Source organism: Anser cygnoides, chromosome 2, assembly GCF_040182565.1.
Source record: "Anser cygnoides isolate HZ-2024a breed goose chromosome 2, Taihu_goose_T2T_genome, whole genome shotgun sequence".
Lineage (NCBI taxonomy): Eukaryota > Metazoa > Chordata > Aves > Anseriformes > Anatidae > Anser > Anser cygnoides.
This window is the reverse complement of record NC_089874.1, coordinates 149,393,429-149,412,310: the sequence shown is the minus strand read 5'-3', so window position 1 is coordinate 149,412,310 and position 18,882 is coordinate 149,393,429. Positions and strand designations below refer to the sequence as shown.

Here is an 18,882-nt window from a genome sequence, read left to right as displayed (position 1 = left end):
CCTTCCTCCTGTTTGCTCATGGCGTGAAGGTGCCCAAAAGATGGAGTCAGAGTTCCACTAGCAGAATGTGGGGAGTGGGGATTGTTTTTAATATCTACAATCTGCATGGGACCGTGGTGCAACATTACCCTAATGGAGAAGATAAGTCGCGAACAGAGAGTTCAAAGCCTGCAAAGGCTGTAATAGGGCAATCTTTATAGCTGGGCAAACAGCTTTTTCAGGAATGACTTAGATACAAATGATTGTGTATGGGGATGTATAAGGGAAGTCTCTGGCTCATTTTTTCTGTTTTGCTATGATAGGTTACTGCTTAGAGGGATTTGGAAGGCTGGATCTCCAAGTATAGGGCTCTCCTGAGAGTTGTTGCTATTACACTATAAACATGTCTGAATTGCAACAACGTTCATCCTCGGCATATCTAAAAATTGATTAAATTGGTCAAATTTCACTTTCACTGGTGGTTTCTTGACAGTAATTTACATGCTTGATAATAGGTGAGGGCCTATTTAGACACCTGGACCAATTGTAGGCTTCTGGGGGAGACCAGCTGGCACTCAGCTACAGCAATTGGTCATCTAAAATGGCACCAGATACCAATTTTCCATGTCCAAATGGCTCGCAAAATATCAAAACAATATATAAAGTCAAGAGAAAAGGGAAAAGTGGAACATAAGTCTCTGACAGTAAAACAGTACCTAACCGAGGAGACTCTGTCATCTCAGACTGAAGTATTTCAGGGCTGGGAGCTTTTGCTGTAGGAAATCAGCCTGTCAGAGTGAGAATATTACATTAACGGAAATCCTTGTGTGATTTTTCTTTCTGACTTTTGCATCCAGGCCGTGCTTTGCTGAGACTTACTGACAAAAAGCTTGAACGAATGGGCATTGCCCAGGAAAGCCTGCGACAGCACATTCTGCAGCAAGTCCTTCAGCTGAAGGTGAGAGAAGAAGTCCGAAACCTCCAGCTGCTTACACAAGGTATGAAAAATAATTTCGGTGTGGGCAGCTCTTGAGATCAGGTAGGAGAAGTTTGCCTGGGGGAATAAAAGGTGACTTGACATTCTGCAGCAAGAAATGATGCGTGAAAATGCCTCATAGATTCCACATGCTTTCCAAGTTGGGGACAAAAGGTAAAATAATGCACAAATAAACAGAGATGTTCAGTTGCCTGTTTTGCATGATGAGTAGGCTCCATCTACCACTGATGGTGGTCTTACTTAAATGTCTGCTTACTAACATGAAAATAATTACATATAAAGGGAACAAGAAGAGAACATGCTGTCTTCATAGACACTGTACATTTTGCATTAATTGTTTACTTTCAATGTGAGATAAAAGAGTAATCTCTGTAACCTGTTTTATGGTAAGAGCTGTCAGTGGAAAATTACCTGTTAGACTCTGCTTTTTGCAGATGGCTGATTCCTTTTTCATGTTGGAGTAATTTTATTGACTTGAATAGAGTTGCTTCTAATTTATGCTGCTGAAAAAAAGCAAAACTGGGCTCAATATGGAGATCTTGATTAGGAGACAGGGAAGCAGGAGTAACAAAAAAGCTTGTACATATTTTCAAAATGAGGTTAAGATGTTTTATAGTGACTTGCATTATTAGTTTTCTATTAGGGCTTTTTAACAGCTGTGGTAACACAGAAGAAAAGCAGTCATTGTGGTAACAGTGTAAAGTAACATTTATACATCTTTTGATACATATCTGCAGTACTTTCTCAATGCTAAACATTGTTTGGTAGTCCAGTGAGATAGCATAAACCACACACTTCTGTGGCGTTTTGGTTCAGTGCCTGTAATATGTCACATCGTATGAAAAAAATAGAGTTCTTCAGTACATGCAGTATATTTTTAACAAAACGTCCTTCACACATGACATTATGTTCCCGATTAAGCCTTTCTCACTGTGTTTGGGGAAAAACTCTCTGATTAGTTGAGTAAGCTGCATTTTATCTGAAAGAGCTGAATAGTTCCTTCAGGCTCGGTGTCTTGTGGATTGTGATGAGGAGCTTTAAGGGCTCCTTTATATCACCATGATCTGTGAATACGACTTCACCTCGTCTTTTGTCATGTCAAAGGCAGCGCTCATGCTGAAGCATCAGTGCTCGCCAGATGTGTAGAGCCCTCTTCCCTTCATCCATTCATCTTTTCATCCATTATTGCTACATCCTTTTCTCTGGTATTGTCTGGGTTCTCTCTTCCCCTACATAAGAAATGTTATTGGAGAGTTTACAGGCTGCGAAGTTCTGGTTGTCAACCATCACTGCCGCAGGCTGGTTTATGGAAGTAAACTCTACTGATATGGGACAGTGAAGATCCAGGAGCTGTAAATGTGGGTCAGTCGGTCACTGTAGATAGATTTCCGCATGAACCTGTATTGAGGACTATGTTTTTCCAGGCTTCTCCTTTTCTGTTTCTCTCTGGCTTCCCTCCGGACACATCAACTATGAGTCATGATCAGTCAGACAGCGGTGACTGCTATTTCAAGGAATTTAGTGAAGCATCCTTTGAGATTTAATCCTTGTCTGTGCAGTTGAAGATACAAATTTGGACTTTGGTAAGGGCATGAATAAACACATACTGAACTATGAAAGAAAGTTCAGCAATTGATGTATGGGTGTGTGTTTAATGTAGTCTCTCTCTGCCTTGTAGAGAGAACAGTTGCTTAGTCTGATCATATAAAGGCATGCCATCGTGTGCTTTATGAAAAACAGCACGAGCTTACAAAAAGCTGATGGTCTGCAGCTCCTGCTGTCTTCCCCCGGAGTGGCACTAGCCATTGTGCTGCACTGAGCTCCATTTTAGCCTCCTTAAATAGAGCAGGAGTTACGGGGCTGTACAGCTGTCCACTGAATGTTCCCTCGTGCAGCAGGTCTGTGCTAATCGTGTGATCCCAGAGCAGGGGACGATGAGTGATAGGTTGACAGCAGTGTTCCTATCCCTTATCACTTCATTTACACCAAGCTGGAGTGTGTCTGCTGAGAGTGCCTGTTTGCAAGTACTAAGGTTAAGATACATTTTCTCAAATAAGTGCAGCCTGTAAAACTGGATGTCAGTTTTTCTCTGAAACTGGTTCTGTCCCCTTGCCCAGTTTCTTCAAACAGTGTCCACACTTGCTATGGCTTATACATTTCTAATTGAGGTTGTTACTGAAATAGTTTGCTCTAAGTTTTCTTCTGTTTTGGAGATCTTTTTTTCTCTGAAGAGTAACAGATTTGCATGCCAGCAGTTTCTGCTTTTTGAAAATTCAACTTGCAAAATGCAGCCCTCAGTGCAGCAGTAGCTACACTGTCCTCTGCTGTCCTCCAAAATGTCCTCCAAAAACGTGAAAAAGCCCTCTGTCTCTCGATGCAGAGCTCAAGAGATCTTTAGGTAAAAGAAGCCACTAAAAATCCTTTCTGAATTCATTTAACACACCAGCAGGGTTACAAGCAGTGAGGTCCTAATTCAGAGCCCATTGATGTCAGCAAAACGACTTCCACTGACTTCTCTTTGTATCCTGATTGAAGCTGGAGGGGACAGGGAAAGTTTCAAAAAAAGCACTATGTAGTATTTATCAGGTATTTTAAGTGTTTTTGTGTTCTGTTGTCCACAGAGAAAGTTAACCTCATTTTAAAAACTCAATAGAGAACTAGCATTCTTTTCCACTCCTGTTTTAGAAAATTGCTTAAAACTGCTTCATTCTTCTTCATTCAGGACACACCATCCAGTCAGTTCTGGGGATCTTAAAGCCAGAATAGTATGTGATTGTGTAATTGAAGACTTGTCTCGAGTTTTAGGGAGACTTTTCTTTGGAGTAAGGACTGCCTGATTGAGGCTATTATCTGCAGAAATGCTATTCCAACCTGCGCTAGGGTAGAAGGGTACAGGCCCAACTACTGATCTCTGCTTTTTTCCTAGACTTAGTGATGTTGAGGAACTAATTTGACAAAATATCTTCCAGTGTCTCTTAGGGAGAGCTGCACACTGCTGGAAACACCATTATTGTACTGTTTCCACTCAAAACCTGAGCTGAAAGATCATTTAAAAAAAAAAAAAAGCCTTACATAACTACACAAAGAAGTTATTTTGAGATTTTTCAATGTGAGTCCTGGTTTTGGCTAGCATAGCAGAGACTGTCCTCAAAATGGTAGAACAATGCTGTGTGTGATTCTCAGCAAAGTATCCACAGACAGCCATCTGCTAATAGGGCTGAGTTTATGAGGCACTTTTGGATTTAGATTAAAATTCAGATACCTGCATTTAAGATGACATTGGAGCCTCTCCTATGCTTCTCTCTGAGTTTCATATAGGGCAAAGCGCAACTTTAATGTGCTGCCTGGCCACAGGATGTGCCATTTTCTTAAAAAAATAAAAATAAAATAAAAATAAAAAATCTCCTGCTAGAAAAATGTGTTAGAATAAGGGTTTATGCTTCATTGAAAAGCATCACAGCTGTTGATACCTGTTGGCATTATTTCTTCAGTAAGTTTTATACTCATCCCGCCCTGGTGCTAAGCTACTGAAAAACATATGTGCCCATTGGTAACTACAATAAGACCGATTTTTCTTCTTCCTTCAATTTCCAGTATAGTCCCATTCAAAATGTATTATAATGCCCTAGCATTTTATTCTTCCAGGAAAGGAACTAGAGGGCCTTCAAAGGTGCATCTCATCTTCTGAGGAAAGATGAAGTAGGAGCCACATATTCCAGAGACGGATTGTTCACTGGGCATTAGAGGAAGCTGGTAACAGAAATACTGCTTTCAGGGTCAGTGTGGCGAATAAACCAGGACTACGAACCCCACCCCACTGAATCCTGTTTTAAGGATTTTTGTAGTCTTAGCAGCCTTTTAGTACTAGAGTAAAGTCAGGCATGATCAAGCAGAGAAAGCTTGAGCTGTTTGGCACCGAACCCTCCCAGCCTGTCGGAAACATTACCCTAATTACTGTTCACCTTGTCCGCTCCTTCCTTGTGAATATTGAAGGCGGGAGGAATTTGAACGCTGCCTTTCCAGCTTGCACGACCGTGTCTGAGGACGTTCGTTGTCATTTTCCATAATCAAAGCCTTGAAGTGCTAGACTTAACTCCCATTGTCTGAATTCCCACATAGGAAGACCTTCCCTGTTGTGATGGGTCTGGTGCACAGCATGAATGGCTGGGAATTACACACCTGCCTGAAAGGGGCTCGAGCAGTGAGAAGATCTGAGAACACAGGGCCTTCTGAAGTGCAGGACTGGAAAGTCTTTTGGAATCAAGAGAAGACTGCAGCTTGCCATCACCCTGCTGTGTAGGCTTTATGGATACAGCAGTATGTGAACTGTTGTTGTCTACTGTCTTTTATGTCTCTTAAAGAACCGTGGCTTGGGATCAGGACAACTCTTTGTCATCCTTGTAAAGAAGTCAGAACAACTGAAGTTCATGATAGAGGGTGATCCTGTTACACTTCCTTGATGTACTGTTTTCTTTCCTGGGTACATTCTGGACTCAAGGTTTTGGCACCTAAGGAACCAAGAGTTCCTTCCGCCAGAAAAACTCTTTTTCATGTCTGTAAAAAACAGCAGATGTTGCCTCTGCGTGCGCTCAAGGTAGGCAGTGCGTTTGCCTTCCCAGGCAGCTGATGGGAGGAAGTGTGTAACACTTGTGGAATTTGGGTTTCATGTCCCTGTGGTGGTGTTCTGAGCCATGAGGCATTTGAAATGTTGACTCTCCTCTTACCAGGCACCCGTTTTCTTTTGTTTTCATTATCTTGACCTCACCTTTTTTCTTTTCCCTAAGTGGAAGCTTCCAGCTAGTCAGGAAGAGCCTTTCTTCTTCTAGCACAAATTACTATGCAAATGTTTCTTGCATATGCTGCATACATGGCATCTATCCAATGCACAGAAAAAAACACTTGATAGTTCAGAAAAGCTTCAGCAAACTTAATTCCCAGCTGATTTCCTTTGCTTTGTGCTCCTGTTGTGCTCCAAAATCTCTAAGAGACCTCATAAATCTAAAATAAAGAACAGCATGGAAATATTGGCACAATTTGTCCAAAAGTCCAGGGATAAACTACTGTATTCCAGGACTCAACATGGTAAATTGCCTGGTTACAGAAAAAGAAGTTTTAGTCTTCTCTGTACTGGTTTATTTTCTCTATATGTCCTTACCCCTCTCACTTCCTTCCGTTGTATGTTCTCTCTCCTGTGCCGCTGTAGGAATCTTAGCACTTGTGCTAAGTGCTTAACACTTCTCTTCCAAGACCATAAAATGACTTTGTTGCCATCCTAGAGTACAAAAGAGCAGTCTTTGTTGTATTTTTCTCCTGGTCAAGGACATATGCAGCACTTAAAGAGGATATAGTCTTGGTAGTCAGAAGCTGTGGTTGTTTCTGAGAGGTTTTTCAGACTTTAGGCACTGTTAAGGTTTCTGAAAATCAATTTTTTCAGGTTACAACTATGCACTGAGGCTTTCTCTATAGTTTTCATTTGTTTTAGCTGAAGTACAATATTGTATGTGGAGTGTCTATTTGAGCACAGATAAAAATGTTTAAAATACATGCATTGGTGATGATGAATATCAAGTTCCATCTATGGCATCAGTTATTTGAATTGCACGTTTCTGGTTTCTAACCTGAAGAATAGACTTCACAGTGCAATCAACAGTCCCTGATAGACCACTGAATTGCCATGGTTCTAATAGTTACCTTTTAGCTGTTGCTGTGATGCTAATATATATATATTCATATCAAACAACCAAGTGAGCCAGCTGACAGAGTAAGTCCCAGAACACTGGACGATACCTTGTAGTGCACTCTGGATGTGCTTAGCACAGAATTGCATAGCATATTATTTTGGAGTTTGAATAAGGAAACATGTAAGCAGCTATGAAATTTGTATTGATGAACTTCTACGGCAAGATTTTAGCTGTATAATACTATTAGATGCTTGCATTTTTATATGTTTCTATAAATGATATTGCAACTTAGTCTAGCGGGAATGCAGTTTTATCCATTTTATACGATTGATTGCAGTGTCTCGTTTTCTTACTGTTTTATTAATGTTGTTTTTTTTTTTTCTTTCTCATTCCTGCTTTTCAAATTTCTTAGAAGTCAGTATGCTGGAAAATTAGGTGTGGAGAGTTTGGCCCTTCTAAGCTAATCCATACCCAAAACTGTCTTACATGTTGAATGAATACATCTTACATATGTATTTTTATATATATGCATATTTCCCCACTCTTGTGTAAACTGGAAAGAGAAGAAACAATTTTGCTAAAAGGTTTAAGAAAAAAATTTAAATATTGCTGTTTGTGCTGTGACCAGTCATGAAACACTTTCAACCAAATAGGAAAGTTTTGAACAGTCAGAGGCTCTGATTTAACAGCAGCTGTTTGTGATCAATGCCAGCAGAAATCACTTGTTTTCACCCAGCTGAAAAGAACAGGCTGTTAAAAGGGATTCCAGCAATAGGTACGGTTGTTCACACAGAATTCAAATAAATCACGTCTACATATTGTAAGATGGTGCCATTTACAATGTAACATACTTGTCATTTCTAATGAGGTTTTCCAGAAATCGGGCCTAGAATAAAATTAGGATTGATAGTCGTTTTGTGAAATAAATGAAGAATCAGAGCTCTAACTATACCTTCCTACCCCTTGGAAAATACATAGGAATTTACACTGCTGGGCTTCTGGTTGATGTAGTCTTCAACAGCTAACACCTTTATGGACAATCTGAATGAGCAGAGCTGGAAATAAGAGGATAGGAAATGTCCTTCTGGATCAGAACGCTATCCCACTTCCAAATGCTCTGTCTCTGACAGAGCCAAGAACCCTGGACTCTCTCTGTGGTCTCGTCCCCGTGTGCTCCCCAGCATCCAGAAGTACTGCATTAGGAAGAATCCCTGCCTAATTCTTCTGCTATCCATTTAGTATCTGTCTTATTTTGTCATCAACCAAGTTCTTCACAAGAAATCTTTTTACAAACGGAAATATGGCATCCTCAGTAGAGCCCAAACTGCCAAAGCCTACCTTTGTGTGCCTTGGGTTGGGACTCTCCTGCCTTCTACAGAGACGAAGCAATCCCACTGTTATGTGCGTGCAGTAGTAGCCATGCATCCTCTGTATTTCACGTACAGACCAGTCACATCTCAGACACATCAGAGGAATTGTTCCTGTTGCTCTCCATTGATTATTGTAAAAGTTCAGGATGTCTGTCAGGTATATTTGTCTACAGGGCAGACGACTAATATTAGGTGAGATCAATTGCCACTCGCTATGCCTAGATGTAAACTCCCAAGCAGCAAAATGTGGCTCTGAAGGCTGGATGAATTGCCCTCTTCACTCAGATAACACAGTATTTCTGATTTTATGAAACCAGCGTTACTGACGCCTGCATAAATGTGTTCTGTTAGCAAAGTGTTTCACCATATTGGTACTTGTAACAAACACGAAAGTCACTTAAACCCTTTTTGAAAATATAAAGTTTTGCTGTTTTCAATTCCCTTAGGTGGACTTTGCCAAATAGTTCAAAAGCATTTTTTCTTCCTGTTGTTGCTAGCATTTATGGCCTGTGCAATAAAGATTTATAATTACTGGAAAGAATCAAGGGAGGTGGGAGAAAAACCCTCCCCTTTTTATACCTTTGTAAACTTGCTTTTCTAAGTTATATAAAAAGTATGTGTTTTGTTTAAAACTTTCTCTTCTTTCACTCAATTTCTTTAAAAGCATTTCTGTAATGTAATTTTAAAAATGAATGTGGTTCTATTCAAATAAAAGTTTTCTCTTAATGGCTTTTATGCTACCTGTGATAGAGCACCTTCATTTACTCAGTCATACAGTCGGTCAGCAGTGTTATGATCTGTTTTTTTTTTATTACTAAGCAGTATGCAGATCTCCAGCATCTTCCACAAAGGAAAGGGTTGATTTTTTTAACCTTTTTATTTGACGTGATCATAAAACATGGGTACTAGACCAGTGTTTTATGACACGTTCAGGTATGATTAATAATTTTAGCTATGCTAGTTCCCCCTGAAGATCAATATTATAGAATTTTTCCAGTCACTATTTGAATGGATTTTAATTGAAATTGATTCCCTATAAAGTAATATATTGAAGTGTTTAACAATGATCTTGTGGTCCTTGACATTAAGGAGTTCTGAATTCTAACAAAATTCTGAACAGCTGTCAACAAATACTTAATTTTCCTCTATGCAGCCTGAGGATAGTACTCATGAGACACCTGTAATTTTTTTTATTTAAGTGCTAATTCCAGCAGATGACAACATCAATACAGCAGCCACGGTTTTCAACGTGAATATTAATGGAAGTAAGTGGCCAGATAAATGTTTTTTTTTAAATAAACCTATTATTCTGTTTGCAGTTCAGTTACAGCTGTGTTGTGTGATCATAACGTATAAGAAGGATGTGGACCTATTAGAACGAGTCCAGAAGAGGGCCACGAGGATGATCAGAGAGCTGGGGCACCTCTCCTATGAAGACAGGCTGGGGGAGTTGGGCTTGTACAGCCTGGAGAAGAGAAGGCTCCGGGCAGACCTTACAGTGGCCTTCCAGTACCTAAAGGGGGCCTTCAGGAAAGCTGGGGAGGGACTCTTTGTCAGGGAATTTGGGGATAGGACAAGGGTAATGGCTTTAAAATGAAACAGCCTACATTCAAATTATATATTAGGGAGAAATTCCTCACTCTGAGGGTGGTGAGGCACTGGCACAGGCTGTCCAGAGAAGCTGTGGATGCCCCATCCCTGGAGGTGTTCAAGGCCAGGCTGGATGGGGCCTTGGCCAGCCTATCTAGCGGGTGGCATCCCTGCCCATGGCAGGGGGTTGGAACTGGGTGATCTTTAAGGTCCCTTCCAACCCGAGCCATTCTATGAATATTGAAATGTGTACTGTTATGCGTAGTTTTACATTCACAGAATTTTCAAAGTTTTTACCAGTAAAAAAATGACTCCCAGTCACCTGTCTTATTAAAAATTACCTGTGTGAAGAAAGGACGCATTGTGAAAATCTGCAGTGAGTCGTTCCTTACAGAACTCAGGAGTCATCTCTAAGGCCACTGAGTAAGTCTTTGTGTTTCTCAGTATATGAGTAAAGGGTTGAGTTTTAGGCTGTGCATGCATGGCAATGCCATACAGTTCTGAAGCTCCTCAACCGCACTAAGGTTTCACCCACATCCTAGAGCTTATTCTCAGTTATCCACATAGTTAGAAAATGAGTTAGTTTACATACACTTGGCTTGTACCACTGATGTCCACCTGAAGACAACCTCATTAGAAAACATCTGGGCTTAGGAGTGCTCGCTTCGTTTTATATCCAGACAGCCCGATACGAAATGTCAGGACTCTGAGCAGGCACACTCATTCAGTTATACAAGAGAGCTGGAGCTCATCCTCAGGAACTATAGGGAAAGCATGGTAAAGGCTTTCGTATGTGAACAAGAAATCACGTCAAGGTTTCCCTTCAAGCTTGAGAGCAGTCTGAAGGCATATACATTGACATGGTCGTAGAGCTTTGAGCCCTCTCCACTAGAAATAGGATTCAGGTCTTCCCAGTCAGTTCATCTGGGACACCCAGCTGCCATCAGCTGGCATCAGATGCCTTGAGGTGCATTTGAAGCCACTTCAACACTGGGTCTTGAAACAAATAATTTTGCCTTGTCCTTTACTGAGACCAGTTAGGAAGCTTTGCTGGCAATAACATCAGTCAACAGACTCCAAAGTTCAGTTCGTGTTTTCTGTGTTGAGGGAGCACTGTTGTGTATGATTTTCAGGAGATGGGTTTTGAGAGAAAGACCTGGAAAAAAAAGGTTTTGCAAAGCAAAAAGAAGGGGTTCTTTCTAACTGATTATGTCTTTGTTCAGGGAGCAGTAATGCAAAACTTGTGTTATTAAAATGTGTTCTCCAAAGTCCTCTAAACAGTATGGTTTTTTTTTTCTTTTCTTTTCTTTTCTCTTCAGCATATGTCAGAGGTAGAGATGGAGGGGGAATAGTAATCACATTTCCTTCTTTCTTTAAAGTGTTAGCTCACTCCAGCCTGTTCGAGAAACAAAGAGGAAAGGCTTCTTTCTAATGCTATTTCTTTTCGTTTTTCATTCCTTTACGATCTCCTGAGTAACTGAGGATTGTTGTTAAAGTTGGGCCAAGAGATTAATATCTACTGCTCTAGCTTTCTTTCGCTGGTTTCCCCTCAGCCTGAGTGTTTAAAGGGCCGATTAGACTGCAGTTGATTGGTGAGGAATTTCTTCAGCTTGTACCAGAGAGCGTAGTTATGTGAAACGCTATTCAGCCATGCCTTGTGATTTTCTGTCATAAGGTGCCAAGATGGTCCAGCTGCGTTTAAAGACTCCTGGATGCCGGAAGAAGCAATCAGCGTTATCTTAGACAATGGACTGGCTTTTAAAAGCGTCAGGCAATTAAGGATGCAGATAGACCTTTGCAAATTCCCTAAGCTCATCGCTCCCCCGGTGTCACGGCGGTTACAATTCTTGGTCCAAACTTGAAAGACTTTTTGAAGCAAACCATTTTTCACATGAAAGGGACAGGAAAAGGAAGGGAGGGATAGTCCTACCTCCACAGCTCCACTGACAAATCTGCTGTCACCTGCGGAGTTTCTGAATGCATCTTTCTCTAGGCTCATGAATTACCTTAATGTGTCCAGCACTGCAGCTGCCATCCGTTCTGGTGGAGCTGTTGGCTGTGACACTAATCACCGATACTGTTGACTTTTGTAGATCTCTACTTAAACCTGGATCATAGTTTTTGAGGATCATGGAAAATAGCCAGCCCTTACAGCCCATCAAGGTAACAAATGTCTTTTTGCTGGGTTGTACCTTCTTAAAATGAGATATCTATGAGTTTTTTTTGTCTTTTTTTCTAGAAATCTATCTTTTAGGTGTAGAGGGTTTTTTAGCTGTTGCTGTGAAAATAGCGTTTTATTTTCTTCTAATCCTAATAAGCTCTTTTTCAGAGTGAATTATTGTTGTTTACTGATACTTGCTTGCTAGAACTGTTTGTTGATAAGTTCTCTTTCTCCCTTCTTAAATATCAGCTGCTGTGTTAAGCACTAAAACGTGTGATTGTTGCTTTGTCAGCAACTCATGTTTTCCTTTATTATACTGTTACTGCTGTTCTTGAGATCTCTTTGGTTCTCTCTAATAATGGGACCTGTCACTGTGGGAATTTTACTCTACTTCTACATGGTTTAACTGATCACATGATAATTCTAGTATAAGAATTTGTTTTACAAGTTTATTCCATGTTTTCTCTTGATCCAGATGATCAGAACCCAGGGTATTTAGATGAGGAACATTAAACAGACGCTGGGACCAGATAAAATGAATCCTTTTATCATGGATATCTCTAAGAATTAGGAGCACCTGATGCTAGTGTCTTCTTTAAGTTTCTGCTGCTTATAATTGATGTGGATAAGGTCTTTGAGAAAGTCTTCAGATGACTCAAAACTTGGTCCATACTCTTCATGCACACAATCTGTACCAATTCTAATGCAGTGAGCATACAGCAAAAGTAGTTACTGAGAAGAATGCAAATCTATGTCTACCACCAGCTCCACGTTGGTTTTATCCAAATAATCTCCCTTTGAAAATATGAGACCTCAACTTTGCTCTTGGTTCTATGAGGGCAAATGAAGGAGTAATGCTCCATTGATTTTGGTGAAATGTGAAACTAGTTAAAATGAGAACAAGATCAACCCCATTTTTCCTCTACAGCATGAGACTATAAAGCCCATTCAAATCAATGAAGGGTACCGATGACTCTGCTGACCTCTGGATCAAATCCATAACCCTTTTTAGTAACTTAATTAAAACCACAAATACAGAAGCATAAGTGTTTTGTTCTTTAAGTCAGCATAGGTCTTTCTAAAATTGAAAAATATCGTGATCCCTTGCCAATTTTATTATATCAAAAATACAGTTTTGATGCGTTGTTCTCTTTATAAACTTTTTCTTAGCTATATAAAGCCTATTTCCTACCTGGTCTCAAATTTTCTTTTGATGATGCTCATTACCTATGTTATTTGAAATCCTAATTTTGTAATCACCGATGAAAATAAAAACCACAAAACCTGTTTTTTATCTTATTTTTCTATTCATGGTCTTTACTAAAATGGCTTAATCAAAGATAAATACAAGTTTTAGCTTGAGCAGTTTGAAGTGTCTTTATTGTGTCTTACATTAGCTAGCCAAAAGTTAGGTGTCTATTTGAAGTCATTGCTCACATTTCTCAAGTAATCAATGAAGAGTGATAGCCACCTCCAGAGATAATCTGTGCCTTTCTAAAACAGATGCCCATGATAGGTACAATGCATTGCCCTCTGGAGGCTCTTTCCTTTGTCAGCTGGAGGCCTAGCCATCTAATTTGGGTTAGCTAAAAATGAATAGAGGAAAAGCAAGGCAGTAGATTTTGCCATTTTTTGCTTCTCAGCGTGAAGTATATAACAAGTGATGTTACCTACTTTTAATTTGCCGCCGATCTTCCACTGCCTTAGTATATTAATTTTTCTGCCGTTATCTGTACCTGTTAGCAGCATTTGGTTATGCTATACCCTTAAATTGAATTTATTTATTTTTTTTTTGCTACAATTCGTAGCATCATCTTTCACATCCTATTACTTCCTGTGAAGAATTTTTCACCTGAGCTAACTGCTGCTCACTGGTAGTAGAATTAAAGCGCCAACCAAAAAGGCTAAAATTAATAAATTAAAAGTTCTGGGTTAAGGGTTTTCGGTGTGGTTTTCTTACTTGTAATTTAAATGTTCCTTTAGTATGAATCAGTGATGGACTCATGTTATAAACTCTCCTGGGTTATAAATTACCTGTGCTTTGGCAATTTTTCTTGACTGTGAGTTCTTTAATAACTAGGGTTAGACAGGTCCTGTCCTCTGAGCTCCTCCTCTTATCTGGATGTGGTTGAGCCTGATACAAATAGTAAACCATTAGTATTATTTTAGGATTGTGGCTTTTCTTGCCTCTCTGAAGGTGGTTCGAGTCGTGCACATGAAGGCCAGGACCAGGCTGAGAGCTCCAGCCGAAGTGCTCATTGGGAACTTAACTTTTTGCTTTGTAATTCAGAAAAGTTGCTGAAAACTTTTTCCTTTCATGTAATTCATATGGGCAATGAAGGTGTAAGTCTCTTGAAAGTCGTGAACTGCATAGTTTGAATTAAATAGAAAGGCTGGTAAAACCTATCCAAAAAACGACTCAAAATAATAACACAAAAGAATGACTGGAAAACCAAGCTTTTTCATACTTCTTTTGTTTGTGCTTTCTGTGTCTCCCTTGAAGCTCTTTTGCATTCTCATGCTGCTTGTTCATTTTATTGAATGCTAAAGCCTTTTACCATCTGCCAAAAGGTTTTATTTTGGGGTTTCCTCTCATGTGGGAGGGTGGTTTCCTCCTTCCCTTCGTGCTAGTTTCATTGCTATCTTTAGGTCTCCGAGCCTACTGGAGACCTTCCTGTCTCCCTTTTATTACATATTCTCATCCTTCCTTGCTGAAAGTTCCTGCCCCCGGGGGCAAAGAATAAAACGAGAACTGAAGCTGCCTTTTTGAGCTGCCTGGCTGATGCGGGCGGCTTGTGTTTTAAAGGCAGGAGTCCGGTTCCTGGAGTGCAGGTCTGAGCGCACTCAGTAGAAAAACTCCTTGGTGGGGGTGTTTTGAGGAACGGTCCCTGCACAAGGGTGTGTGCAACTGCCCAGTGCTTCGGCTGCAGGTTTAATGGGCTTCTGGAAAAGCACAATGTAACTGCAGCATTTTCTCTAAAAGCAGTTTACTCATCTCCGTTTATTAGGCTTTTACCTCCGCACAGGAACCCAACCTGCTCTGCCACTGTTAGGACATCCGCAGCCTTTTCGTTTCTCCCTTATATGGGAACTTCCAGATGCTTATTTTCTTCTATGAACATATTGATTTCCTATCTTTACTTTTCTTCTGCTGTAGAGAAAAAGAAATTTGAGGTGTTATATTTGGAGTGATAGAATTGCTTTTTTTTTTTTTTTTAATCCTGAGAACAAAATAAAGTAGATAGCAGCCTGGACTTTTTCAGCATGAGGTAGTAATAGGACAGTAATGTCATTTTATTTGTGATTAGCTCGTCTCTTGGACGCTGAGATTTTCTAATCTCTCTCCTTCCGTCATCACCCAGCTCTCTTTAAAGCTCTATCCTCCTTCAGTTTATTTACTCTCCTTCTGTAATTGAGAACTTTATTGTTGATCACCGTGAAAAATTGTCAGTGCTTAAAAATAAATGATCCATCTCCCATCTCCTCAGCGCGTCTAGTTTTTATGGCTGGAGGAATCTATTGAAAGCTTGAGCTGGGGATGAGGATGTCCCAGAGCGTTACCTAAATGTCTGATCCACAAATGAAAAGGGATGCTGGGATTTCTGTTCAGGAAAGTGCCAATAAAGCTGCCCATTTTTAGGCACTGGGCATTTTAATGACATTCACTTCAAAACTCCAGCTACAGCATTGTACAGAGAGGTCAGCGGGGCCCATTTCTAACAGCAGAATTGTGCAAACTTAGCACAGCAGACTGGGATGGCATCCTCCTGAAAATAAGAGGGCTGTGTGGAAAAAAAAAAAAATCAAGCAGGAGGAGACACATACTTCTACATTTAGAAAGCAAGATTTTTAAATCTTTTTATATTTGAAAAGGACAGCAGTCTCACTGAATTTGATAAGGGAAGAGGAAAAAAAATGTTTCCAATGGACATACATCACCCAGGGTTTGTATGTCCGAGCAAACACAGCTTTCCATGTTCTCTCTGTCACACGCATGCACAGACACTTTAATTGGATAAGAACGTAAACAGTAAATTAAGGATATGATTAAAAATTTAACAGCCACTGCAGAAACCATCAATAGTAAGTGCTTATTAACTTACATATAACAGCGTGCTGGTGTGATAGCTTCAAATTGGCTGCTGAAACTGATTTGCAGCAAATAGGGCCGGCTTTCCAAAAGGATATTTCTGGGTTTCACTAATCAGACCCTCAGCTTTAATTACATGTTTTGTTCCTTCACGATTTTTGTCGGCCTTTTTAAGAAACTGATAACATGCATGAGTTCCTTGAACTACAGTGGGCGATACGCTTAATCCATCACCTTTGATGCTTAGCAGACTGAGACAGGAAAGGTCCAATCACTCATTGCTCGACCTCGTGCATTGCAAGGCTTCTGTAATTTACCCCCCATCTCCATCCCCTTTTTCTGCAGGGCTTCACCAGAGCCTCTACGCATTCTGCAGCCCACTGTGCCGGCTGTTTGTTTATGTACGTGTTGAATGATAAGCTGAAGGTCGAAGCTGCTTTACACATCTGAGATCCGCGTTTACACCTGTGATGTGCAGAGCAGCTCCATCTGGCACTGCACGGCAGAAGCTGCGGTTTTTGGATCAGGAACTCCTCCCGCCCCACAACCCCTCCCAGCCCATCTCCTCATATTTATGCCCTACTCTCTTGCGTGACCTGCATGTGGAGTCAGAGGACAAGATGTCTGGCTGTTTGTTTCATTAGAGTCAGTGTGGTTTTGACTTAGACCAAGTCATTCTCAGCAGGACTGTTACAGCCTGAATTCAATGCTGACAGCTCGATGTTAGCCTTAAATATTTAGGGAAAAGTTGAAACAAGGTTAAAGACCTCTCAACATTGGGACTAACCTGACAGGGCTGAGCAAAGCAGGATCTTTTCCAGTGAGCTCTGTCTTCTTGGAGGTTTGATTTTCAGATGGGTTGGATAATGTGGATGTGTGACCAGTATGTGGGACAAAAGAGCTTTCCTGTTCTTGTTTCCTGCCTGCATGTGTCTAAAACTGTGTGCTGCTCACTGCAGAACACAGCTGAGCTTTGTGCTTGTTACGTGGGTCTCCTAGGTTCATTTAGGCTGGGCATGTTCTTCCCTCTTTTCTCCTGCCAGTCAAAAGTGAGAAATGGATGGACGTTACTTGAGTTAAAGATCTATTCAGCCAGCTCGACATCAGTGCGTTGTATATATCCTGCAAGAAACCTTTATTTTAATTCTTCCTTCAGGTGTGTCCCCTGAACATCTGCCAAAATCCCTGAATGTGGCTGAAGGTGGCTAAAACATGGCTTTTGTTAAAACATGGCTGGGAGATGATTTTTCTAAGAAAGTAGTGGAGGACATGAATACACCAGGTCTGAGATGCAGCTGCTGAAAGCCATGGCAGAAGCCAGGATGTGAGGTTACATGCACCCAGGATGTGTTCCACTCTTGCTTTCTGTGCTTTGTTTCCTGACTTTGCTGCAGCCATTCCCATGCAGTTGCATCCTTTTCCAAACTACTGATTCTCAGACTGCGGAGAGCAGGGAGAAGAAGCCAAGGGCACACAACATGCCCAGCTGGAGCACAGGAAACAAGGTTGGAAACCCTCTGGCTTAAAGTGCTAGAGCTGAATTGCTGTCAGCAGCAGAGGGAAGCCTCTCCAAAATGGTCTCGAGTGTACAGAATACTGCAGGGAGCAATTCCTTTTCTTCTCTGTGTCCCGAAGAACAGATGGATCTGACATGTTTATTGCCTTAAGCTGTCGTGTTGTATCAGCACATCAGATCTAGGTGCTTGACAGATGTGCCAAACAAAAAACAAAATTCATCCATGCCCACTTCTGTGGGTTTTAAACATCTCTAATTCTTATTTAGAACTATTGTCTTTATTGCTCAACTTACACCGTGTATAAATAAGGAGGTATTTTCATTTAAAATAAAGGGAAAACAGAGACAAATAAACTGTTACAATCACAAACTGATCTTGTGAGCTTTAAAAGCAACATTAGGCATCTTCAGCTTTTTGGTTCAGAGCTGTGTCTGAAGTAGGAAAAATGTCAAACTCCATGCAGAGAGCCAGGATGAACCATACTGGTAGCAGTGAAGCAAGATTATGTACAAGTTACAGCTTGAATAGCCTGAATTTTCAAAAACTGTGTTACAATTGCAAAAGCATGAAATGAAGACTATACGAAACCAGTGATGTGTTTGCTCAGAAGTTCTTGCAACAGAGCCCTATACCAAAAGCTGATTAATTCACATCTACCCCTCTCCCACTTCTTCCCCTCAGCACACACTTGGACTCTATGGGGGATGAAGCAATGACTGTTTTCTGGGTGGTTTTATGCAGCAAGGAGTCTGTTGCAGTTTTTAATCCTTTCTCTTTTTTAAAAAATTCAAAGAACTAAAAACTGTGATCAAACACTGCAGTATTTCCAACAGTTGCAAATTGTGTAGTGCAAAGTGGGTATAAAATATTTACTGTGATTTTTAAATTAAAACTGTGCTGCATATTTACTTTTTTAAAGAGAAGTACGTTGGATTTATTTGAACTTCAGACAGCAGAGTAACCTTAGACCTTACGGGTTTCTGTAATTACTTCAATTTGTATTTTCAGCATCTAGCAGGGAGTATTTGCTGCTGAAATGCAAAGGAAGTCAAGACAACCAAACTGGTGAAAGTCACTGGTTAAACACCTGTTGTTGAAGCGCTAAGCTCTTTTTTGACTTCTGCAGGTGCAAAGATAATATCTTTTTCATGTTTATTCAGCTATTTCAATTCACTGACTAGTTCATTCAAAGGTAAGAAACCACTTGGGATGAAAAAAAAAAGCTGAAAAGCTTATTTTGCTTTTAAACTTTAAACAAAACCTATGCAGTGGAGATAGCATCTACCAGTTCTGAGATGCTGAGAAATATGGTAACCAGAAGTAAGACATTCAGTTCACCAAGTGAAGATAATGTTCCTTGCTTAATAAGACTGCTTACTAAAAGTTTAATGGTGAGCTTAGTTTTGCCTTGATTATGTAGAGTATTTAGAAAATACTGTTCTTCAACATTTTCACTGAACTTCACTTTTACACCCTAAGATCTATTTTACAACTAGA

The 18,882-nt window shown here is 40.3% G+C and overlaps 1 protein-coding gene across 11 annotated transcripts in view; it reads left to right on the top strand.

Annotated features, from left to right (window-relative positions):
* The window catches only part of SAMD12 (sterile alpha motif domain containing 12), a 175,165-nt gene that overhangs the window by 85,009 nt on the left and 71,274 nt on the right, over positions 1–18,882 (top strand). For 4 of the 11 annotated variants that reach the window (XM_066990681.1, XM_066990683.1, XM_066990684.1 and 1 more), the window contains 2 exons: positions 837–977; positions 9,227–9,639. In XM_066990681.1, the coding sequence (XP_066846782.1) occupies positions 837–977; positions 9,227–9,624 (539 nt within the window). In that variant the 3' untranslated portion in view covers positions 9,625–9,639. Of the gene's footprint in view, positions 1–836; positions 978–7,635; positions 9,098–9,226; positions 11,684–11,710; positions 11,758–18,882 lie in introns of those variants that run through there. The other 7 variants (XR_010828771.1, XM_066990689.1, XM_066990690.1 and 4 more) reach the window with 5 other exon arrangements.